We start from the raw sequence: 25438 nt of genomic DNA, 5'->3' as shown, positions 1-25438 counted from the left end.
TCCAAAAACTGGAGGGAAAGATTTTATTTTTTTTGTACGGGGAAGCTAAAATAATAAAAAATTGATTTCAATTAGTGATTTTTAGCGATAAATTTTTTTTATTGTCGGTAAAAGGATAATTTTTACTGGCTAATGGTCATGTGCCGCTAATATTTCAGCTTAAATAATTTATTAGCGACAATTACCTTATTGCCGCTAAATAATTAGCGCCAAAGGCCTTTTTTTGTAGTAGTGACAGCTGACTTTGACCTGAAGACAGTAATAGGCTGGAAAGTGGATTCATAGTCTTATAAGGACCAATACATAAGAGATACTAAAAACTGAAACACTACTTATCCAATAAAAGGTCCAAAATCAAAGACTCGGGAATTATACAGAAGACAGTTTCCACATATATCCATAAGCCAAATTAACAGGATAATTGCATAATGACAAATCAACAGTTACCCTTAATATTAATCATCCCCAGTTGGAAACAAAGTAAGAACCTTTCTCCCATTAGCAGTTGTAGCTGATTCCAAATCCTCAACATAAGATGGCACCATAGGACTACTACTATGCACTGCCGCGACAAATATGGAACCTGCTGTTGCGACTGCCGCGACAAAAATGGAACCTCAAACTGCCGGTTTGGTGGCGACCCAAAATGCCTATACTGTTGCTGAAGCTGTGGAGGGTGTCCAACAACTGCAGCCATCTGATGATGATACTGCAGTGCTGCCACTGGCACGAACGGCATATACTGGTCAGAATTACCCCTCCCCGGATGCAAGAAATGTGGAGGCACTGGTGAACTAGCAAACAGTTGATCTGTTGTTGTATCCACCATCCCTCCCCCGGATAAACCCGATATACTTCCATTCCCATTGCCACTGCCACCATTAGAAAGTCTCTGCATACGTTTTAAATATAGCCTATACTTTTGCAAATGACTAGCCACATTCTCACGAGTTAAGCCATTAGAAAGTCCCTGCGTTCACGTAGGATTCGGGAAAGGGTCACATCCAAAGTGACTGATTCCACAACTCGAACCTGTAACTTATAAGTTACACGAAAACAATTTTATTATTGATGCAAAACTTCCCTTTGCTAATTGGAAAAAGAAACGTCATCCTACTAATAGTTAAAATGTTATACTAATAGAGAACCAGAGACGCACCAAAATCCTAAAATAAAACAAGAATAGCTTTCTAGACTCTAATGAAACGTTAAACACATTCCCAATATATATATTTGACCAACGCCATATTAAGCAAGTGGTTATAGAAGTTTGCTTATGAAGATGAATCTTTATCGAGAAAAGAAATAGCACTAGACTACATATATGTCATGAGGATGGTGGTTTCAAAGGACAATTGTATTATTATTACGAGTTCATATCCGATAAGTTTGTGGAAAAGAATAAAGAAAGAAAAAAGAATTATTATAAAAACATTTTGGCTTTGAAGTTGGTAATAGAAGAAGGATCCTTTTTTTGTTAGATGTAGTGCATTTTCAAAGTGACATTGCAAAAAGAACTGCTAAAATCTTGTAGTTCAAGACCTTAGGCTAGCGTAGCAATAAAGTGTCTTAACTTCACCAGTTCTAGTGAAAACTTTAGATTTCGCGAAGCTCTTTGAATTCCCAACATGAATTCCACATCACAGGAACAGTCTCGTTGCTATTTCTCGATTGAAAGTGCCACCTCTAAATGTATGGTTTTCTTTAAGTATAAGAAAATATCAGCAGCTTAGCAGCCTTGACATCTTATAGTAGGTGTAAAGAGCTAAAGAAAGTGTTTACTTCTCGATAACTCGTTTAGCTCCATCCAAGGTATTCTTGAGAAGAATTGCAACAGTCATCGGTCCTACACCTCCCGGAACTGGAGTTATCCATCCAGCTACATTACATGCTTCCTGAAAATCGACATCTCCAACAAGCCTATATCCTGACTTCCTAGTAGGATCATCAACAGCATTTGTCCCTACGTCAATCACTGCAGCACCAGGTTTGATCCAGCTGCCTTTGATCTGAAAAATAAGACAGCAACTTGGTTCAGAGGCCAGTCATCTATGGAATAAAAATCAGCACTTGCTGAATGGTTTTCTTACTGCCATTAGCAGGGTTATATTTCATTGAGAAAGCTCTATTGCAAGGGAATAGTAAACAAAGAATTAATTAATAGAAGCAAAATGATTACAAAAAGGAGGGTGAGAAGGGAGAAATGAATGCTCCTTGTTACCATCATAGCTTGCCCCGCGGCAGCAATAATAATGTCTGCTTCACGAACGATTTTTTCTGGTTCCTTGGTGCGCGAGTGAACTATAGTAACAGTGGCATTTTCCTTCAGAAGGAACAGAGACACTGGTAATCCAACAATGTTACTTCGACCAACCACAACTGCATTCTTCCCCTTTATGCTAATCCCACTCCGATGTAAAAGCTCGATGCATCCCTGTTTAGCAGAGACCAGATAGGGTGCTTTTAGAAGACAACAACAGATGATTGTATATAGATAGTATAGATTTGAACATTAATTCGTAAATAAGGCAGGAGAATTAGAGAACTGGATGTTTCGATCTTCCATAACAAAAATATTAGTTGTTCTCAGAATTACCTTGGGCGTGCAAGGGAGGAACAGAGGTTGTCTGCCTTTCATTGCAAGCTTGCCAATATTCAGAGGATGAAAGCCATCTACATCCTTTTCCAGACTGATTTCACCTAGAACTCTCTCTTCATTAATATGTTTTGGTAACGGAAGCTGTACCAGTATACCTGTAGCAATGCACAGAGTGCCTTTAGTTCACTTGTCTTTGTTATGCGTCATTTGATATTCTACCCCACACATTTGCTTCTCAACAATATACTTGAGCATTACCAATAAACCAAGAGTGGAAATGCTAACTCCAGGAAAAAGAGAATAGAAAAGATAAGAAACATCTCAGCAGCAGTCAGGAAAAACTCGCAAAAACCCCACCTGCTGAGTGAGAATATAAGAGATTCTACAAGGTGAAACCTACTTTAAAAAAGTCATGGTAAGAAGCGGTGTAAATAGAGTAGCAGCAGACACCTATATGTATAGGAGTGTCTAGCAGGTAAGCTCTAGCCAAGTTGAAGTCAGAACTACAGAAGTCAAAGTGTAGGAATGAGATATTAGATAGGTGGTACCTTTCAGACACAGTATATTAGATGTGCGATCTGATCTGAGGATTTTCACAATGTGTCAAATACACTTAATATACTAACTGATTATGTAGTACCCACTTAGTACCAACGTCATAAAGCAATATGCAGGTTGCATAAATGGCTGGTTACTATAGATGCCACTATGTTGCCAACAATTAACACGATTGAGTTTGTTCAACAGAGCAATTTCATTCAGAATATTTTGCATTGAGCCTACAATAGCTAGGACCTTAAAATTTTCTTCTTGACTAACTACGCAGGCATGGACAATGTTGGCTAAAAATAACCTGGTTGTGTACAAACATAAAAGTAGGAGCATGGATGACAAATTAACATCTGCAATATGTGCAAACCAAGTACAGACAAACAAGGCTAAATTTCCCCACTCAAACAACATAAGTATAACAAAGCAAAAGGCCAGAAAGATTAACTTCCTACTATCGCCAATGACTAACCATGTACATCAGGATTAGCATTCAGCTCGTGGACCTTGCTAATCAGTTTATCTTCAGCTACATCCTCTGGCAGATCTATGTCAAAAGATTGAATGCCAAGTTCAGCACAAGATTTTCTCTTCATATTCACATAACTTTGAGAATTCTTCCTATTTCCTACAATGACTACTGCCAACCCAGGGACCTGAAAATAACAATAAACTTGGATACTTGAATTCCGCATGAGCCATGAAAAAATACAATTTCTGATTAAGGACATTGCTTCACCAGCTTCAAAATTCAAATACATCATATACACATTAAAGCATGCACATAGCCTGTGAATCATCTTCATAATATCCACGATGTAATTACCAGATTAATAGGAAAATTTGTGTACATGCATTCGCTTAAGCATGCAGATACACATGTCAGGGAACTAACCTTGCCATACTTTTCTGAAAGGAGTCGGACTTCAGAAGCAATCTCAGAACGAATAGTTTGAGCAATTGCTTTACCATCAATGATGGTAGCCTTGTGATCTGACGGCGATGCCATTGTTTCTTCAAACGAGAGATAAATTCCCTATAATTTCAGGACTGCTAGTTTCATACCAGAAAAGATATGTTAAACCAAAGGGTTGGACTAGGGTAAGAGTAGGCATATTCAAAGTTAATATTCTACTACATAATTCAGTACCAATCCAAAACATATTAAGCAGCTATCAATTTACTTCGGCTATAGTGATATTTCAAAGTGTATTGTGATTAGCGGTTGCCTAACAAGAGTGTGGATTTCACAAGGCTAATATATGTCTGACTAAAGTGTATTTGTGGACTGATGAGTGCATTCTTTCCCTACTTCAGAGGAACAAGTGCACTACTTTTCCTAAAGTTCCATTAGGAAGAAAAAATCATTTAGAGATGGGGCTTTAAAAGGAGTGGAAAAACTAATAGATTTGATTGACTGTTTGTTTGCAAACTTAATGTTGAATAACAGGTTTTTTCAATTTTGAAGCCTAATTAAAGATGATTAAGTTCGGTTTTGATTTGGACATGAATATAATCTTGTTCAGCCATATTTAACATTGAAACTTTCATTACCTCAGTATAGCGGTAGCTCGTAGAGATGCAAGTTGCAGATAAGCACAACTTAATATGACAGGAACAATTTTAAGAAAAGCAAAACCTTGCACCACAGTGCTCTATAACTGTAGGTTGAATTAGAAAATTCAACAATTAAGGTCCATTTTCAAGTAGTAAAGTGTTCAGATAACAATGCTGGTAGTTGGTTCTGCTACAGAAGCCAATGAGGTTTTTAAAGTAAACTTAAAGGTCCTCAATTGGGAGGAAAAAACTTTTGTAGCCTCCCTATTTGAATTTTTCATATAAACTAATTGGAGATAACCCCAATTCAGAGTGACTTCCTCTAGCATTGATAGCTGGAAATATCTCAAAGCTTTTCTCAATTATTTAGCCAGCTTTGGGTTACATGCTTAAGTTTAGCACCTTCAACCAGTAAATAATCAACTATGTCTCAATCCCATACTAGTTGGGATCAACTAACTATATGACCCTCTATATCCATTTTGCTGCTCTCTTGCCCTTTTCATTCCAATACTTGCAAATAATTACTGTTATAATCACACTATATAATGCTGAAAAGAATAGTCAATCAAACCCACTTTATTTCAGATAAAAATCCAGTTTTCCTTCGGGCAGCGGCAAATAATTCAGCTCCGTATATGCAATTTCATCCTAAATCTCAGTACATACAATTTTAATTCAGTAGCAGATTGTCAATTTCACAATACCATTTAATACATATATCCCCACAGAGCAAAATAGATATGAAGGATTTGTATAGCCAATCCCAATTTGATTGATTGATTGATACCTTCAATAAATGTGATTCGCATAGCATACAGCTTAATTTTATTAACAACATTCTGAAATACTTACAGCAAAGAAAATCTTGAAATTGTAGCAGAGAAATTGGGTCGTCGGATCTGTAATAAAAATTGGAAAAATTGGCAACCTTTTTAGATAAAATCTTTCTTTTTGCAGGAAGAGGAGCTGACAATCGGGGGTAGGTGAGTCGAAGAGGATAAAAGACAATCGTGGGTAGGAGCTGACAGAAGCGAACCGTAGAAGTGTGAAATACTGTTTCTAGATGTGGATAAAAGATAATTTGAGATTTTTGGGTACCCAATGTGGAAAAAATGAAATTTTGAGAATTAGATAATTTGAAAGTAAAACGTAATAACTAATGCCACTAAATATGAATATCTTTTGTTTGATTTCTTTCACTTAATTCAAACCTAATAATTTACGAGGTATTTTAATTTCATTGTTTTTGATGAGTTAGTAATTGATATAAAGTATAAATTTTATTTATTGTGTGCTTAGTATGTGGAAGTCATTTTCCATGAAAAATGTGTATTCCTAGAAAATATTTTATAAAAAATAATTCCAAATATTTGATTGGCGAGTAAAAAATACATATAAATATAATAAATATTAATAATATTAGTAAATTAGAGACCATTGAAATGAAACTTTTGAGCAGTCGAGATTAATAATATGTTCAAAGTTAAATGTTGTAAAAAATCCTCCAATAAGTGAAGAAAGTTATTTTTCTAATTTTTATCGAAAATGACTTCCATACAAAAAAAACTTTTCGTAAAAGAAAATTAATAACTCTTGTCGAGTTCGGCTTTTTTCCTTCCGGTTTCAGTTTATTTGGTTCGGTAATTTTGGTTTATTCGGGTTGAATATTAACTAGTTCATAGAGTCATAGACTGTAATATTCTTAATTGAAGTACTCAATGAAAACGTTCTAAACTCACCTGACTGTTGACAAAATCTTTGTCCAAAATCATATATCAACTAAGAGAAAAAAGGTAAATAAAATAATACATTTAATCATTAAAAATATCATGTGTAACATCCCGTACCTTAACGTTAGGATTCATCAAAGTAATAACACATGAGTTGGAAGGTATTAAGGTTATACATAAAGATATGGACGTAAGACCCCGTAAGTTTGACGAATTTTGGAACTTCTATATATTGGCTTGATATGTATTTTCTTTGAAGTAAACCATTTTTGGTAAAAGTTGATAAATATGATTTTATATGGTTGTGATAAGTTTTAAGTTATATACATGACATGTAGGAGTTTATAAATGAGGTTTTATTTATTATAAGAGTAGATAGTATTTTATCATAAGAAACGTTATTCTTTTTCCGTTTTGAGAATTTATAGTACAAAAAAAAATGTACTCTTGAGGTTAAAGTGGATTTTTTTTTGAATTTGATAAAGTATGTATTTTTCCGTAAATATTTTTATGAAATATTAGTGTGTGTATTAATTTTATAAGATACCCATGATTTATTTATATTTTAATGGATATATTTAAGTCCAGCCATATAGAGAAAAGAATTGAAAAATAAAAAAGGGAACTAATAGAAATGTTGACACCTAGAAAAGATTCGTGTTCATCCCTTTTTAGTTGACTACATTTTCCTTTATCCTTGTTGACACGTAGCAAACATATTTTGTTTATCTTTTGTTAGGTGACACATGGCAAATATTCTTAGTTCTCCTTCGGTGACAATTCATGAATTATCACCGGCATATATGCACATGACAAACACATAGGGATGGGGTCCCTTATACTTTATTTTCAATCCATATCATGAATTTATTTGGGGGAGTTGTAGAAAGGGGAAAGGCAAGAATGAAAAGGTGAGGGGATTTGGGAATTTCACCACCGGTTAGGAGAAAGTAGAACTCAACCAACTTCGTTTTGCTAAGGAGAGTCTATTTTCACGAAAAAGAAAAAAGAAAGAAAGAAAGAAAGGGGAGAAGCGCTCTAAAAAAGAAACCATCCTTGAGCGATCGCATAGTGCAAGAATTGGTCATGGTTGTTAAAAGAAGAGGATTTACTTTAAGTTGCTAAGGACAGACTCAAGGTATGTTAAGGCTAATCCTTCCTTCATTTGGCATGATCCACGTAACGAAATATAAACGTAATGTTATTCCATAAATGCTTCTACTCTTAGTAGTTAAGGATGTCTACACTATTCATTCATGTAAAATGATATTCAAGCATGTCTAAGTATGTTCCTAAGTATCAATTGAGGCATACGATAAAGATGTTAATGTTCATAATGTAGTGTTATATGCATCTTCATTTACCACTGAGCTACGGCTGGTCGGGCAGTCATGCATCTTTATTTACCACCGAGCTACGGCTGATCGGGCAGTCATGCATTTACCACCGAGCTACGGGCGGTCGGGCAGTCATGCATTTACCATCGAGTTACGACCGATTGGGCAGTTACGCATTTACCACCGTGCTACGGCCGATTGGGCAGTCATGCATTTACCACCGTGCTATGGCTGGTCGGGCAGTCATGCATTTACCACCAAGCTGCGGCCGATCGAGTAGTCATGCATTTACCACCAAGCTACGGTTGGTTGGGCAGTTACGCATTTATCACCGTGCTACGGTCGGTCGGGCAGTCATGCATTTACCACCGTGCTACGGTCGGTCGGGCAGTCATGCATTTACCACTGAGCTATGGCCGGTCAGGCGGTCATGCATCTACCACCGAGCTATGGCCGGTTGGGCAGTTACGTATTTACCACCGTACTACCGCCGGTCGGGCAGTCATGCATTTACCACCGTGCTACGGTTGGTCGGGCAGTTACCACCAGTTGGGCAGTAATACATTTACCACTGAGCTATGGCCGGTCGGGCAGTTACCACTGATCAGTTGAGCAGTCATGTTACGATATAGATAATAGTCCCAAAGAGGCATTATATATGTAGGTATAATTAGTATGCATATACGGTGGCACTTCAAAGGTTCAGGTTGATTCTTATATCTCATTCATTAATATTGACTTATTGTTATATTTCAAGTCTACCTTACATACTCGGTACATTATTCGTACTGACATCCTTTTTGTTATGGACGTTGTATTAATGCATGCAGGTGTAGGAAATCAGTTTAACGAGCCATCATAGTAGACGAGGTTAGCATTCAGCGAAAGATCAGTAAGACTCCACTTCATTTGTGTCACAACCCAAACCGATGGGCTATGACGAATGCGCGAGTCCTACCTGTCGAACACCTCTAAGCATGCGTCTAAGATATAAATATGAATTAAGGGTAGGTCATGAATAACATCTGTCAATAAACTGCCGAATCACATGAATAACATACGTGAGAAAAACATGTCCAAAAGATATATATACATATACATACGGAATACGGTAGGGCGAGCCGACAAGACTGCTATAGACAATTATATATCCAAAACTAGAAGCTGACAAGGCCACATACTATCCAACTATACATGACTGTCTATAGACCTCTAATAGAGTGTACAACTGTACAAAGGACGGGACTGGGCCCCATCGTACCTGTCACGACCCAAATCGATGGGCCGCGACGGGCACCCGGTGCCTTACTCAATCGAGTACCAACATAACGTATCTTTTCGTATCATGCTATCATAGGTAAATGAGACGGAAGGGTTGCCGTGGGATAACTAGAATAAAACATGTAATACCAACTTATACATAAGACATATGGGCCTATAAGACCAAAATGACCACTCGTACACTGAACATAGGCCGACAAGGCCATACAATCTTTTACGTACATGACATATGTCTACAAGCCTCTAAGAGTAGATAAATGCCATAAAGGTTGGGACATGGCCCCTCCATACTAAACAATACACGTCCAAATCATACTAACCAAATAAGCAACTTCGGAGCAAATGAAGTGCACCAACATCTTCCGTTGAGCCGATAGCCTACTTGGAGGACTCTCGACCTATCTATCGGGACCTGCAGGCATGAAACACAGCGTCCCCAGGCAAAAGGGACGTCATTACAAATAATGTACCGAGTATGTAAGGAATAAAAATCAATAAATAATAGACATAAGAGAAACATGGAATAAAAGACTCAACATGTATGCCTGAATAGCTCTGTGAATCATTTAATATTATAATGTCATGCATATGTGTATAAATGTCATACCATGCATAGGTATATGTGTTCATAACATCATCAAGCCTTTGAGGGCATCCCATCATATCATCTCGGCCACTGTGGGCAAAATCATCAACGTATACCAGCTAATCAGGTGGTGGTGCGTATATAACGCCATAATATTTTTCCCATATCCCATATACATATAATATACGCGTATATAACGCCATCTGGTCATGGGTCAATGTACATATATAAATGCATGAAATGCATAAGAAATACGTTAATAAGATTTCTCGGAATGTCATAAAATCAATATGCCTTTCGGATAAACTCTATCAACTACGTATTTTTCTGAGACCCATGAATATAAGATATAATAATAATTCACATGGGGAATCAAGAACATAGACACCCCTAGTATTTCTATGAATAGAGTCATTTAAGAAAGTTGCATATTTTGCTAGTTTCTTTTGTATCATTTGGATCATGCCAAAATGAAAGAAGGGATAGCCTTAACATACTTGAGCCGATTCTCTTGACAATCCCTCTAACACACGTCTTTTGTGAAAAACACGTAACGGCGGATCGAGGTAGGGGAAAATCCGTATGATATTCTTGAGAAAGATTGTACCGTATTTTCATAAAATTGCATCTCACGCATAATAGGATCTTGTATAAATTTGTTGAAGCCTCATCCGCACTTTGTAGTCATAAGCCTTCATTTTGTGAATTTAGAGAGCCTTTCTTAATAGCATCTTTCAACCAAAAATGAGATAAGAAATCTCTTAAATTTGTTGGTTTTTATGGGCCCTACTTGATAAGAATGACTTGGCCACAAAGTCCTCTAATTGTACCACTAAGTTACATGACTTAAGAGTCACATATTTGGGCTTTAATCAAGACCCCTTGGCCGCCACGTTAAAGTTCCTTAGGCTTTATCCAAAAGATCTTAATTAATTAACTACTAATTTTTTAATTAACTTGTTAATTTCCCATCAATCAATAATTAACCAATTACCCACATAATTAAGAATTATCTCAAATTACTTAAAATACTACTCACTTTTAATACGCTTTATACATCTTACTATCATGGTCATGTGGTACCTTGTATGGCACAAGTCCATAAATATCGGGTATTATAGCTCGGACCGTATTTTTATCTCAAAAGGTCAAACTTCGACGAAACTCATTTTCTTCGATTCGCTTACCCTCTCACCTTCACAAATTTACTCATCACTTATTTGAAATATCATAATGCTTATAATCTCAAAATAATCTCATTCCCTAGCTTATGTCGATTAACTTACGACGAAACTTTAACGTACGAAAATGCGGGATGTAACATCTCATTTTCGAGCTTTCATCAATTTACTTATGGCGTACTTTCACGTAAGAAAAGATGGGGTGTAACATCATTCCCCCCTTTGGAACATTCGTTCTCGAATGTTGACTTATGCACTAATCATTTTCATAATTTATGTCTTCCGAATAGTTGAGTACTCTCCTTGCCATATAGGAAACTGTTCGGTGAATAATTATAAAGGCCAATGCATTCCCCCCTTTTAGGCCCCTTTCTCACACCACGACTTGTGGTCGGAATACTTCCAATCTAGTAACTGTTGCTACCTTCTATCATGCAGCATGTACGACTCTGGCCTTGTTTGTGCGCCTATGCGAGTCTTCCCTCCAACTTTTAGCCAATTTCTAGGCCTCACTTTGTGAACATATGCATAACTATTCCAAGTTGTACCTCTGGACGTCTATGGCTTTACTACTTCTAGATAGGTCATACTATACATAACTCTTACTTCGGTTTATTGTTACTGAGGTTTGCTACCAAACTCCAGGTTACTCTTATTGCTTATCTCATATGTATAAATCTAAGTCCTTTAATGCTTCCTCATTACTGTTCATCTTAAGAATGACGACCTAATCTCATCTCATGCTTTGTAACTTTTATCCATCCATTGTTGATTCACCTTAGTATTGATCTATAATTTACCACTGATAACTTGAAACCTCTTACGTAATCACTAGGGCTCACGTTGCATCGAGGAACATTTGAAGTGATTTTCCTGATCCACCTGGGGGCGATACCATACTTCCATAACCGTATTTCATAGCATCCCAATGTGATTCACCTTATGCGGGTATTTTAATCCTGTACAATTCATGAAATCCCCCTTTTTTTTCAAATCTTTACTCAATCGAAGGCCCAAGCGTCATCCTTTATCTATCACAATTACACCCTTATTCTACTACCAGGGTATCATCCCATCTTTTCTAAATGCTACTAGTCTTAGATTCCTTTGAGTTCTTTCAGGCTATACTGAGCTTTCTATATCTTAGAAAAAAGATCAACTCTCTTGTTTTCTTGGGCTAAATCCCGAGGACTTATCCATTTTCGTCACCTTCTCACTCACCCTTTCTTATCCTTACTCCTGTCTTCCTAAAACCTTGTCGCTTTACCATATTTTAGCTTGCGACCTACACATATCTATTTATATTATTCGCCACCTTCCTTCAACTTGCTTGCACCATAGATTTCCTTACGTTATTCTGGAACATCAAGCGAGACATCACATCGTCTCTAACTCCTCTTTACTATCTTAATTATACCTCTTGGTACCTAAAAACCATAGGCTGGAAGATATGCCACTAATGACACCGCTATCATTCCTGGATACCGAATCCCACTGCTTCTAGCCTTCTATCCGAAGTATGGACTATTCACAACCTTCTGCATTTGAGTATATTATACGTTGTTCACCTTTACCTTACTTACCTTAAAATCTCGCATCACATCTTCTATCTCTTTCATGACCTCCCTTCCACATAGGTATAATTCACATCCACAACTTGAAGCTTTATTACAATACTTGCACCTCTGGTGCATACGCAATTCGGTGGGAGCTTCATACTGAATTCTTATGAGGCTAGTACTTTTCTAACTAGCTTTATCGTAGAGCCGTTATAGAATATGGCTGTTGTACTATCTCTCTTGTACCTCTGATATTAAGAGTGATTCTGCAATGTTCTCAATCATGATGTCTATAATTTTCTGGGTCCAATAATCAAACTCTTGATTTACTTAGGTGAGGTAACTCTTTAGTTTCCTCTTCCTTCTGATCAGCCTTTATGTAGGCTTAAGCTATCTTCCGATCTACAGCTCCTGGTATTAGTTATTACTTTAGCCTTTCATGGACGCTATGGAATATCCATGATACCATCATCTAACAATTCAATCCTTTGTCTATGACCTGTACTCAATTCTTTCTTTTAACTTATATCGGAGTCTTCTGCGGCTGTATGATTATCAACATATATGCTGCATGGATAATACTTTGAAAACTTAAGTTCGTTCATAACGTAACCAACTCTAGATCTTTGATCGAATAATTCCTTTCGTTCCATCTCAGCTTTCTTTAAACATAAGCTATTGCTTTTCTTGGTCTTTCTGCCCCTTGTTGTGTGCATACTTAACTTATCTTAGTTCCCATGTATGTCGGAATTTTCGTGCAACTCATATGATCTCGAATATTACTTTTGATTTTACTTCCAGTTCATTAGTAACGATAAGTGCCACTTTCTTATGGAGTGCATACAATGTTATTGTGAGACTGTTGTTACCAGACCATTTCCTCTTTAGGTCACTGTGCTTAGGTTGAAGCCTTCTTCCTTATTTCCTCAGCTAGTCTTTCGTTGTAGTACTTAGGGAAGACCCTCTGACTCTTGTAAAGCTGCGAGCTTATTACATCGTATACCTAATAAAATTTTTGATATTCGTACTCACCTATAATTATCCTTAGTTACTTACCTCCACACTCATATGCTCGTACAGTTGCTTCTGAACTGAAGTTTTGACTGTCTTTCCAGTGAGACTCTCTTTTATTTCCGTAACATTCATACGATACCTTTAACTACCCCAACTCCTATCTGAATATTTGTCAAGGGTCACGATGTCGTACCTGCGAGACTGAATTTACTATATTGGGTTTTACTATGTTTATCTTGCACGATCTGCTGATTTATCTGTAACTTCTTGTCTATCCATAACTAGGCTCTTCTTGAATCAACTACTAACTACTCGTTGTCCCATTCTCACATCAATATTCTGCGTAATCTTTCTTGGGTTATTTACTTTGTCTTAACTTACCTCTCGCACTGGCTCCTTATTTATCCATAACATCCCGGGCAGGAACCCTTACTTCCTTTCCTTGACGTCGTGCTTGCATAATGTTCTGGAATTGTGGCCTATATGTAGGATTTGGATAAGTGCAATCTCCTTCCTTTCTCATTTTTTATCGCATTCTTCCTTTACCATTCCATAGTTATTAGAACCATTTAATTCTGACTTAACGCCACATCACTCCATATCCCTCCCCCTTTAGGGGAGTATTAAGATTTAGTGCTACGATGATCTACGTATAGATGTTTTACCTCTTCATCTTAGGCGTCTTTTACCTCTTCATCTTTGTGAATCCTAAAATATTTATAAAGTCATGCATGTGCGTATAAATGTCGTATCATGCGTAGGTATATGTGTACATAACATCATCAAGCCTCTGAGGGCATCCCATCATATCATCTTGGCCTCTGTGGACGAAATCATCAATGTATACCAACTAATCAGGTGGTGGTGCGTATATAACGCCGTAACATTTTCCCATATCCCATTTACATATAATATACGTGTATATAACGACAACTGGTCATGGGTCAATGTACATGTATAAATGAATGAAATGTATAAGAAGTAAGTTAATAAGATTTTTCTAAATGTCATAAGATCAATAATCCTTCGGATAAACTTTATCAACTACGTATTTTTCTGAGACCCATGAACAGAAGATATAATAATAAAACACATGGGAATTCAAGAACATAGGCACCCCTAGTGCTTCCACGAATAGAGACATTTATGAAAGTTGTGCGTTTGCTCGTTTCGTTTGTATCATATGGATCATGCCAAAGGAAAGAAGGGATAGCCTTAACATACCTGAGCTGATTCTCTTGAAAATCCCTCTAACACATGTCAATTGTGACAAAACACGTTACGGCATATCGAAGTAGGGAAAATCCGTATGATATTTTTGAGAAAGATTGTACCGTACTCCCTTAGAGTCGCAATTTCACGCTGCTATAGTATTATGCAGTTTCATATGAATTGTTTTGAGGCTCCATCTGTTACTTAGCAAGCATAACACCACACTTTAATGAGGTAGGAAGATATCTTATCATTGTGGGTTCATAAGAACCTTTGGTGAAGCTACATCTATTACCTTACAACATATACCTTTCCCTTTAATGACATATGTAGGTATCTTTATCATAGGTGTGGGCCTCACTTTATGTGATGACTTAGCCAACAAATTCCCTAACTATGCCACCTAGCCCCTATCCAAAGAGTCATTGTTACCCAAATCCCTTGCTGCCACGTTGGGTCTCCATTAAGCGTATCCACAAATTCTAATTACTTTGTTAATCTCCCACTAAAAAATCAATAATTAATCAATTATCCACATAATTAATTCTAGCACACAATTTACTTAAATACTAATACACTTCATATAACTTACTATCATGGTCATGTGGTACCTTGTATGGCACTAGTCCATAAATATGGGGTATTATAGCTTGGACCATATTTTATCCCAAATTGACAAACTTCAACGAATACTCGTTCTTTGATTTGTTTACCCTCTAATCTTCACGACACTCACTTATCACCTGTTATAAATAGCATAAGTGCTTATAACCTCAAAAATAATCTCATTCCCGAGCCTACGTCGATTAACTTACGACGAAACTTTAATGTACGAAAACGCGAAATATAACATCCTTCCCCTCTTAAAAACATTCGTCCTTGAATGTTTAACTCCCCGGGACCTATATAAATTTTGGCAGAGTCGCCTTTGTAACAGTACTACTACCAACCCTTCCCGTAGAAACTCAATAACTCAATGCCATATAGGGCCACAATCATCAATAACGACAATGGCCTCATACGACCAATGACAATAACTAACACAAGAATCCATACACGCACCTTAAAGCTGTGATATCTAAGTCGGATCCTCCTCTGGAAGAGGAAACTAGTGAGGATACCTAGACTTTATGTCTTCTTCGGCTTCCCAAGTCATTGCTTCCACATTATTATTTCTCCAAAGTACTTCCACCGAAGCTACGTCTTTAGTCCTTAATCTCTGAACCTGTCTATCTAGTATAGCAATAGGAGTTTCCTCATATGATAGCTGCTCTGTGACCTGAACAACGTCAACTGACACAACTCTGGAAGGATCTCCGATACATTTACAGAGCATAGACACATGAAAGACTGGATGTACAGACTCCAAGTTAGAAGGCAAGTCAAACTCATATGCTACCTGGCCAACCTTGCGTATGATCTTATATGGTCCAATGTACCGAGGGCCAAGTTTTCCTTTCTTACCGAACCCCATAACGCCTTTCATTGGTGATACCTTTAGGAATACCTAGTCGTCAACCTGAAACTCCAAGTCTTGTTATCGATTATCCGCATAAGACTTCTGACGGTTTTGAGCTGCTAATAGCCTTTCCTGTATAAGCTTAATCTTCTCGATTGGTTGTTGTACCAGCTCTGGTCCTACTAACTTAGTTTCCCCAACATCGAATCATCCGATAGGTGACCTATACTTTCGTCCGTAAAGAGCTTCGTATGGATCCATCTGAATGCTGGAATGATAGTTATTATTATACGCAAACTCAAAAAGTGGTAGATGATCATCCCAGCTACCCCTGAAGTCTATCACACAAGCCCATAGCATATCCTCAAGTGTATGAATAGTACGCTCATCCTGTCCATCTGTTTGGGGATGAAATATTGTACTAAGACTTACCTGAGTTCCCAATCTTTTTTGGAAGGACCTCCAGAAATTGGCTGTAAACTGAGCTCCTCTATCCGAGATAATAGATATAGGGACACCATGAAGTCGTACTATCTCCTTAATGTAAAGCCTTGCATAATCCTCTGCGGAATACGTAGTCCTAACAGGCAGAAAATGGGCTGATTTTGTAAGTCTATCAGCAATCACCCATATAGAATCAAACTTATGCTGGGTATGAGGTAAGCCTATGATGAAATCCATATTAATTACTTCCCATTTCCAAGTCGGAATCTCTATAGCCTGCAATAATCCACCGGATTTTTGATGCTCAATCTTAACCTGCTGGTAGTTAGGGCATTGAGCAACAAACTCTGCTATATCCTTTTTCATTCTGTCCCACCAATATATTTCCTTGATATCATGATACATCTTTGTTGCTCCTGGATGGACAGAATAACGAGAATAGTGAGTCTCTCCCATAACCTGTCGGTGCAGCTGTGCAACATTAGGGACACATAATCATCCTCGATATCTAAGGACTTCGTCTCCTATAATCTTAAATGGTGTCTTCTCCTTCTGAGGGGTTGTATCTCTGTAATGAGCTAACACATGATCCTCGTACTGGCGTTCCTTCACTTCAGTTACTAAAGAGGATGTTGCCGTGTCCTGAATAGTAACTCCGGTATCACCTGAGTCCAGTAATCGAAATCCAAGACTAGCTAGCTGATAAATCTCATGGGCTATCCCCCTCTTCTCAGGCTGTAAATATGATAGGCTAACCATAGATCTACGGCTTAGGGCATCGGCTACTACATCCGCCTTCCCTAGATGGTATAAAATATCAACGTCGTAGTATTTCAGTAGCTCCAACCATCTCTTTTGACGTAAGTTCAATTCTTTTTGCTTGAAGATATACTGAAGGCTTTTATGATCCGTATAGATATCAACATGAATGCCATACAAATAGTGCCTCCACATCTTTAGTGCATGAATCACCACGGCTAACTCTAGATCGTGGGTCAAGTAATTCTTCTCGTGCTTTCTTAGTTGTCTAGAAGCATAAGCTACAATCTTACCATGATGCATCAATACACAACCCAATCCAACACCCGAAGCGTCACAATAGATAGCATAACCATCGGTTCCCTCTGAGAGTGTTAGAACCGGTGCTGAAGTTAGTCTGTCCTTTAATGCCTGAAAACTCTGTTCACAAGCATCGGTCCACTGCAACTTATCTCCCTTCTGAGTTAACTTTGTCAATGGTGTTGAAAGAGAAGAAAATCCCTCTACAAATCTCCTATAATAACCTGTCAAACCGAGAAAGCTATGAACCTCCATCGGTGTTGTAGGTCTAGGCCAAGTCTTTACTGCCTCAATCTTTTGTGTGTCAACCCCTATACCTTCACCTGAAATAATATGCCCAAGGAAAGCTACAGATTTCAAACAGAATTCACATTTAGAGAATTTTGCATACAACTTCCCTTTTTGTAGAACTCTGAGCACAATATGCAAATGATCTGCATGCTCAGTCTATGAACGAGAATACACCAATATATCATCAATAAATACAATCACGAACAGATCTAGAAAGGGCTTGAACATACGATTCATCTAATCCATGAATACTGTTGGGGCATTGGTCAAACCGAATGACATAACACGAAACTCAAAGTGTCCGTATCTGGTTTTGATTGTTGTCTTCGGAATATCTTTCTCCTTAACCCTTACCTAATGGTACCCGGACCTCAAGTCTATCTTCGAGAAATAATTGGCACCTTGCAACTGATTAAATAAATCATCAATCCTCGGGAGCGGGTACTTATTCTTGATCATCACCTTATTCAACTGTCTATAATCAATACACATCTGCAAGGAACCATATTTCTTCCTCACAAATAATATAGGTGCTCCCCACGGTGATATACTAAGTCTGATAAAGCCTTTTTCAAGCAAGTCCCTTAGTTGTTCCTTCAACTCTCTCAGCTCTGCAGGTGCCATTCTATAGGGAGGAATGGATATTGGCTGAGTATCTGGTAATATGTCAATAGAAAACTCAATTTCTCGCTTTGGCGGAAGATCCGGAAGCTCATCGAGAAAAACATCGGGAAACTCATTAACCACAGTGATAAATTGAATGGTTGGTGACTCTACTTTCACATCCCGTACCCGAACTAAGTGATAAATATAGCCCTTTCTAATCATCTTCCCTGCCTTGAGATAGGAAATAAACCTACCTCTCGGCGATGCCGTATTACCTTTCCACTCCAATATAGGCTCCCCTAGAAACTGAAATCGAACCATCTTTGATCTACAATCAACGTTGGCATAACAAGAAGCCAACCAATCCATACCTAGTATAACATCAAATTCTACCATATCTAACCCAATTAGGTCTGCTACTGTAGATCGACTATGAACTACTACTGTATAATCTTTATATACTCGCCTAGCTATCACTGGATCCCCAACTGGTGTGGACACCTCAAAAGGTTTAACCAACTCAGGTTCTATTCCTAACTTACTAGCAACCAACAGAGTGACATATGATAAGGTGGAACTTGGGTCAATCAATGCATATACATCATATGAGGAGATAATAATATACGTGTAACAACATCAGGTGACAACTCCTGATCCTGTCGGCCTGCTAATGCATAAATGTAGTTCTGAGTACCGCTCGAGCTAGATGCTCCACCTCTGCCTCTACCATGACCGATTGGTGCTTGTGAACCTTGCCTAGGAGGCGTACTGATGATGACAAACCAACTACAGATCCCGCTGGCTGAACTATGCTTGTACCATCTCTCGTCGGACAATCTCTCATAACGTGACCTGGATAACCACAAGTACAACAAACACCCAACCCCATACAACACTGCCCGGCATGCTGCTTACCACACTGGGCACATCATGGCAAGGTCGGCCTCATCTGACTTGACTCACCCCTATACTGAGAATTTGAGGCCCTGGAATTCTAACTAGGCCCTGAATATGTGGAACGATCAAATCTCCTACCGGCAAACTGAGGGGGTGCGCTAGCCGATGGCTGGATACCTCGGGTATTGTTGTCTCTGACCACCTCGAAACTCACCAGAAGGACCCGAAGATCTCGCTCTCTTACTCTGGCCCCTATCATGCTCACGATCGGCCATATGCTTCTGCTTATGCTCCTTTACACCCTGAGCGTATGCCTGAATACAAGAAATATCCATGCCTAGTTAAAGTGAGACCGACATACAGTCGTTAAGAAGGTGCGGCTCCAACCCCATAACGAACCGATGAACCCGATCCTCCATCTTAGCTACAATAGTGGGAGCATACCTATCCAAACAATCAAACTGAAGGTTGTACTCCCGAACACTCATATTACCCTACCGAAGGGTCAAGAACCTATCAGCTCTGGCGCGTCTAAGCTCTGGTGGCAGATAATGATGAATAAAAGCCTCTATAAACTCATGCCATACCGCTAGAGGGGCATCCTCACCTCTGGACAACTCCCAAGACTCGTACTAATTAACTGCAACATCCTGAAGTCTATAGGAAGCTAGCTTAACTGACTCAGTCGTAGTGGCCTTCATTAACCTCAAATTCCTCTGCATCCTATCGATAAATACCTGAGGTTCCTCGTTTGGATCTGCTCCAGTGAATACCGGAGGGTCCAAATTAATGAAATCACGAACCCTCACACTGATGGCCCTATATGCATTACCAATACCTACTTCCTGACGCCGAGATTGTGCGGCTACTAATCGAGTCAATAGCTGAATAGCATCTCTCATCTCCTGCCCCGGTTCATCTGGCTTAGGAGCTAGGTGTACAGAGGCAGGCGCTGGAGCTGGTGCCCCTCAGAGCTTCTCTGGAAAGGGCGAGGTATGTGAAGTTTGATATGAAATATCACTATAAGACTCTCCCCGAGCCCTGGTAACTCGTGGCGCTCGACTAGTAGTCTCATCAGCCACGGATTTGCCCTTCTGGGCGTCTGTAGCCTTCTTAGGCATCACTGAAAACATAACATATCGTTAGGGAAATGAATCCTTATATCGCACGATCTAAGATAAGAAAGAAGGATAACATCCTATATGTCCTGTAGCCGCATGTTTATAAATATTGTGCACAACACACTCATAAACAAGACTCTACTAGACACAGTCTGTAGACAACCCTAGGACAGAACTGTTCTGATACCACTTTTGTCACGACCCAAACTGACGGGCCATGACGAGTGCCCGAATCCTACCTGTCGAACACCCCTACGCATGCGTCTAAGATATAAATATGAATTAAGGGTAGGTCATGAATAACATCTGTCAATAAACTGTTGAATCACGTGAATAACATACGTGAGGAAAACATGTCCAAAAGACATATATACATATACATGCGGAATACGGTAGGGCGAGCGGACAAGGCTGCTATAGATAACTATATATACAAAACTAGAAGCCGACAAGGCCACGTACTATCCAACTATACATGACTGTCTACAGACCTCTAATAGAGTATACAACTGTACAAAGGATGGGACTGGGCCCCTTCGTACCTATATCTACATACAAAAATAGCATACCAAAACTAATAACAACTCCGGATCAAGTGGAGAATACCAACTCTCGCTAATCAAGGATCCTAAAAAGGGGGACCGTCAGCCTGTCTACCTGCACCTGCAGGCATGAAATGCAGGCCTCAGAAAATAGGGGCGTCAGCATGAATAATGTACCGAGTATGTAAGGCATGAAATTCAGTACATAAAAGACATAAAAGAAACATGGAATAAAGGAATCCACTTGTAAGTCTAAATAACTTTGTGAATCCTGAAATATTTATAAAGTCATGCATGTGCGTATAAATGTTGTATCATATATAGGTATATGTGTACATAACATCATCAAGCCTCTGAGGGCATCCCATCATATCATCTCGCTCTCTGTGGGCGAAATCATCAATGTATATCAACTAATCAGGTGGTGGTGCGTATATAACGCCGTAACCTTTTACCATAGCTCATATACATATAATATACGCATATATAATGCCACCTGATCATACATAAATGTACATGTATAAATGAATGAAATGCATAAGAAGTAAGTTAATAAGATTTCTCGAAATGTCATAAGATCAATATGCCTTCGGATAAATTTTATCAACTATGTATTTTTCTGAGACCCATGAACAGAAGATATAATAATAAAACACATGGGAATTCAAGAACATAGGCAACCCAAGTGCTTCTACGAATAGAGACATTTATGAAAGTTGTGCATTTGCTCATTTCGTTTGTATCATATAGATCATGCCAAAAGGAAAGAAGGGATAACCTTAACATACCTGAGCCGATTCTCTTGACAATCCCTCTAACACATATCAATTATGACAAAACACGTAACGTCGGATCAAAGTAGGTAAATATCCGTATGATATTCTTGAGAAAGATTGTACTGTACTCCCTTAGAATCGCAATTTCACGTTGTTATAGTATTATGCAGTTTCATATGAATTGTTTTGAGGCTCCATCCATTACTTAGCAAGCATAACACCACACTTCAATGAGGTAGGAAGATATCTTATCCTTGTGGGTTCATAAGAATATTTGGTAAAGCTACATCTGTTACCTTACGACATATACCTTTCCCTTTAATGACATATGTAGGTGTCTTTATCATAGGTGTGGGCCCCACTTTATGTGATGACTTAGCCAACAAATTCTCTAACTATGCCACCTAGCCCCTATCCAAAGAGTCATTGATACCTAAATCCCTTGCTGCCACGTTGGGTCTCCATTAAGCTTATCCACAAATTCTAATTACTTTGTTAATCTTCCACTAAAAAATCAATAATTAATCAATTATCCACATAATTAATTCTAGCACACAATTTACTTAAATACTAATACACTTCATATACCTTACTATCATTGTCATGTGGTACCTTGTATGACACTAGTCCATAAATACAGGGTATTATAGCTTGGACCATATTTTATCCCAAATTGACAAACTTCAACGAATACTCATTCTTTGATTTGTTTACCCTCTAATCTTCACGGCACTCACTTATCACCTGTTATAAATAGCATAAGTGTTTATAACCTCAAAAATAATCTCATTCCCGAGCCTACGTCGATTAACTTACGATGAAATTTTAACGTACGAAAATGCGAAATGTAACAATTCGGAATGCAACCGAGACTATAAGTCATCGTGTTAGAATTTTACTGCAGACTTATGGATAGGTCGGTGCCCTGTCCCATTTGATGTCAAATACTCTTAGAGGATTTGCAGACACATGTTCATTATGTATAGTATGTCAGAGGCCTTGACGGCCCGTTTGCATTCATATTGTGTGTACGATGGATCGCTGCTATAGCATTTGCCCACCTATAGTTATGCATTACGAGTTGTGACCATGTTTTCCCATGATGGTTATAGACAGAATAATTTTATCCAACTCGACCTATGTATGTTCTAGTTTTGGTCGAACGATCATGAGTTACAGAGTGGTTCGCTCGAGCCACCCACGCCCCCCAGGGTTGGGGGCGTGACAAAGTGGTATCAGAGCAGGTCGTGTCCTAGGAAGTCTACAAAGTCGTGTCTAGTAGAGTCTCAGTTATGAGTGTGTTGTGCGCTACACTTATAATTGGGAGGCTATAGGGAATTTAAGAAATTTTACCCTTCTCTCATATTCCAGATCGTGCTATAGAGCGACGTTTTTAGATTACTCTGTTTCGTTTGAGTAGGACTATGCGATAAGCAATCATAGAGTCTTTATCAGATCAGACATGTCGTAGATACGTAAGTCATGTGTTAGAGCCTAGAGTTACGGTCTAACATTCGAGGATGAATGTTCCTAAGGGGGAGAAGATGTAACATCCCGTACCTTAACGTTAGGATTCATCAAAGTAATAACACATGAGTTGGAAGGTATTAAGGTTATACATGAAGATATGGATGTAAGACCCCGTAAGTTTGACGAATTTCGGAACTTCTATATATTTGCTTGATATGTATTTTCTTTGAAGTAAACCATTATCGGTAAAGGTTGATAAATATGATTTTATATGGTTGTGATAAGTTTTAAGTTATATACATGACATGTAGGAGTTTATAAATGAGATTTTATTTATTATAAGAGTAGATAGTATTTTATCATAAGAAACGTTATCCTTTTTCCGTTTTGAGAATTTATAGTATTAAAAAAAGAAATGTACTCTTGAGGTTAAAGTGGATTTTTTTTTGAATTTGATAAAGTATGTATTTTTTCGTAAATATTTTTATGAAATATTAGTGTGTGTATTAATTTTATAAGATATCCATGATTTATTGATATTTTAATGGATATATTTAAGTCCAGCCATATAGAGAAAAGAATTGAAAAATAAAAATGGGAACCAATAGAAATTTTAACACCTAGAAAAGATTTTTATTCATCCTTTTTTAGTTGACTACATTTTCCTTTATCCTTGTTGACACGTAGCAAACATATTTTGTTTATCTTTTGTTAGGTGACACATGAAAAATATTCTTAGTCATCCTTTGGTGATAATTCATGAATTATCACCGGCATATATGCACACGACAAACACATAGGGATGGGGTCCCTTACACTTTATTTTAAATCCATATCATAAATTCATTTGGGGGAGTTGTAGAAAGGGGAAAGGCAAGAACGAAAAGGTGAGGGGATTTGGGAATTTCACCACTGGTTAGGAGAAAGTAGAACTCAGCCAACTTCCTTTTGCTAAGGGGAGTCTATTTTCACGAGAAAAAAAGAAAGAAAGAAAGGGGAGAAGCGCTCTAAAAAAGAAACCATCCTTGAGCAATCACATAATGCAAGAATTGGTCATGGCTGTTAAAAAGAAGAGGATTTACTTCAAGTTGCTAAGCATAGACTCAAGGTATGTTAAGGCTAATCCTTCCTTCTTTTGGCATGATCCACGTAACGAAACATAAACGTAATGTTATTTCATAAGTGCTTCTACTCTTAGTAGTTAAGGATGTCTACGCTATTCATTCATGTAAAATGATATTCAAGCATATCTAAGTATGTTCCTAAGTATCTATTGAGGCATACGATAAAGATGTTAATGTTCATAATGTAGTGTTATATGTATTTTCATTTACCACCGAGTTACGGTCGGTTGGGCAGTCATGCATCTTTATTTACCACCGAGCTACGGTCGGTCGGGAAGTCATGCATTTACCACTGAGCTACGGCCGGTTGGGCAATTACGCATTTACCACCATGCTACGGTCGGTCGGGCAGTCATGCATTTACCACCGTGCTACGGCCGGTCGGGCACTCATGCATTTAATACCGAGCTACGGCCGGTCGGGCAGTCATGCATTTACCACCGAGCTACGGCCGGTCGAGCAGTTACGCATTTATCACCGTGCTACAGTTGGTCGGGCAATTATGCATTTACTACCGTGCTACGGTTGGTCGGGCAGTCATGCATTTACCACCGAGCTACGACCGGTCGGGCAGTCATGCATTTACCACCGAGCTACGGCCGATTAGGTAGTTACGTATTTACCACCGTGCTACGGCCGGTCGGGCAGTCATGCATTTACTACCGTGCTACGGCTGGTCGGGAAGTTACTACCAGTTGTAGTTATACATTTACCACCGAGGTATGGCCGGTCGGGCAGTTACCACTGATCAGTTGGGCAGTCATGTTACGATATGGATAATAGTCCCAAAGAGGCATTATATATGTAAGTATAATTAGTATACATATACGGTGGCACTTCAAAGATTCAGGTTGATTCTTATATCTCTTTCATTAATGTTGACTTATTGTTGTTTTTCAAGTCTGCCTTACATACTCGGTACATTATTCGTACTGACATCCTTTTTGTTGTGGACACTGCATTCATGCCTGCAGGTGTAGGAAATCAGTTTGACGAGCCCTCCTAGTAGACGAGGTTAGCATTCAGCTAAAGATCGGTAGG

The 25438-nt window shown here is 38.4% G+C and overlaps 1 protein-coding gene and 1 pseudogene across 3 annotated transcripts; both read right to left on the bottom strand.

Annotated features, from left to right (window-relative positions):
- Window positions 1-290: 290 nt before the first annotated feature.
- LOC107803022 (uncharacterized) lies at window positions 291-976 on the bottom strand (annotated as a pseudogene).
- On the bottom strand, window positions 291-5773 carry LOC107803013 (bifunctional protein FolD 2). Of its 3 annotated transcripts, none has more exons than XM_075247826.1 (7): window positions 5561-5773; window positions 4044-4198; window positions 3621-3804; window positions 2597-2754; window positions 2222-2434; window positions 1783-2009; window positions 291-1038 (listed from the first exon to the last, which is right to left on the bottom strand). In XM_075247826.1, the coding sequence occupies exons 2-7, from the start codon at window positions 4155-4157 to the stop codon at window positions 999-1001; spliced, it is 936 nt and encodes a 311-aa protein (XP_075103927.1). In that variant the 5' UTR covers window positions 4158-4198; window positions 5561-5773; the 3' UTR covers window positions 291-998. The 3 variants fall into 3 exon arrangements, with proteins under 3 accessions (XP_075103927.1, XP_016482098.2, XP_075103928.1); XM_016626612.2 differs by having other exon boundaries at window positions 291-1032; XM_075247827.1 differs by having other exon boundaries at window positions 4044-4201; window positions 5561-5700.
- Window positions 5774-25438: the final 19665 nt, after the last annotated feature.

The sequence above is a fragment of the Nicotiana tabacum genome, chromosome 24 (assembly GCF_000715075.1).
Source record: "Nicotiana tabacum cultivar K326 chromosome 24, ASM71507v2, whole genome shotgun sequence".
NCBI lineage: Eukaryota > Viridiplantae > Streptophyta > Magnoliopsida > Solanales > Solanaceae > Nicotiana > Nicotiana tabacum.
This window is presented reverse-complemented; position numbering and strand designations above follow the sequence as displayed.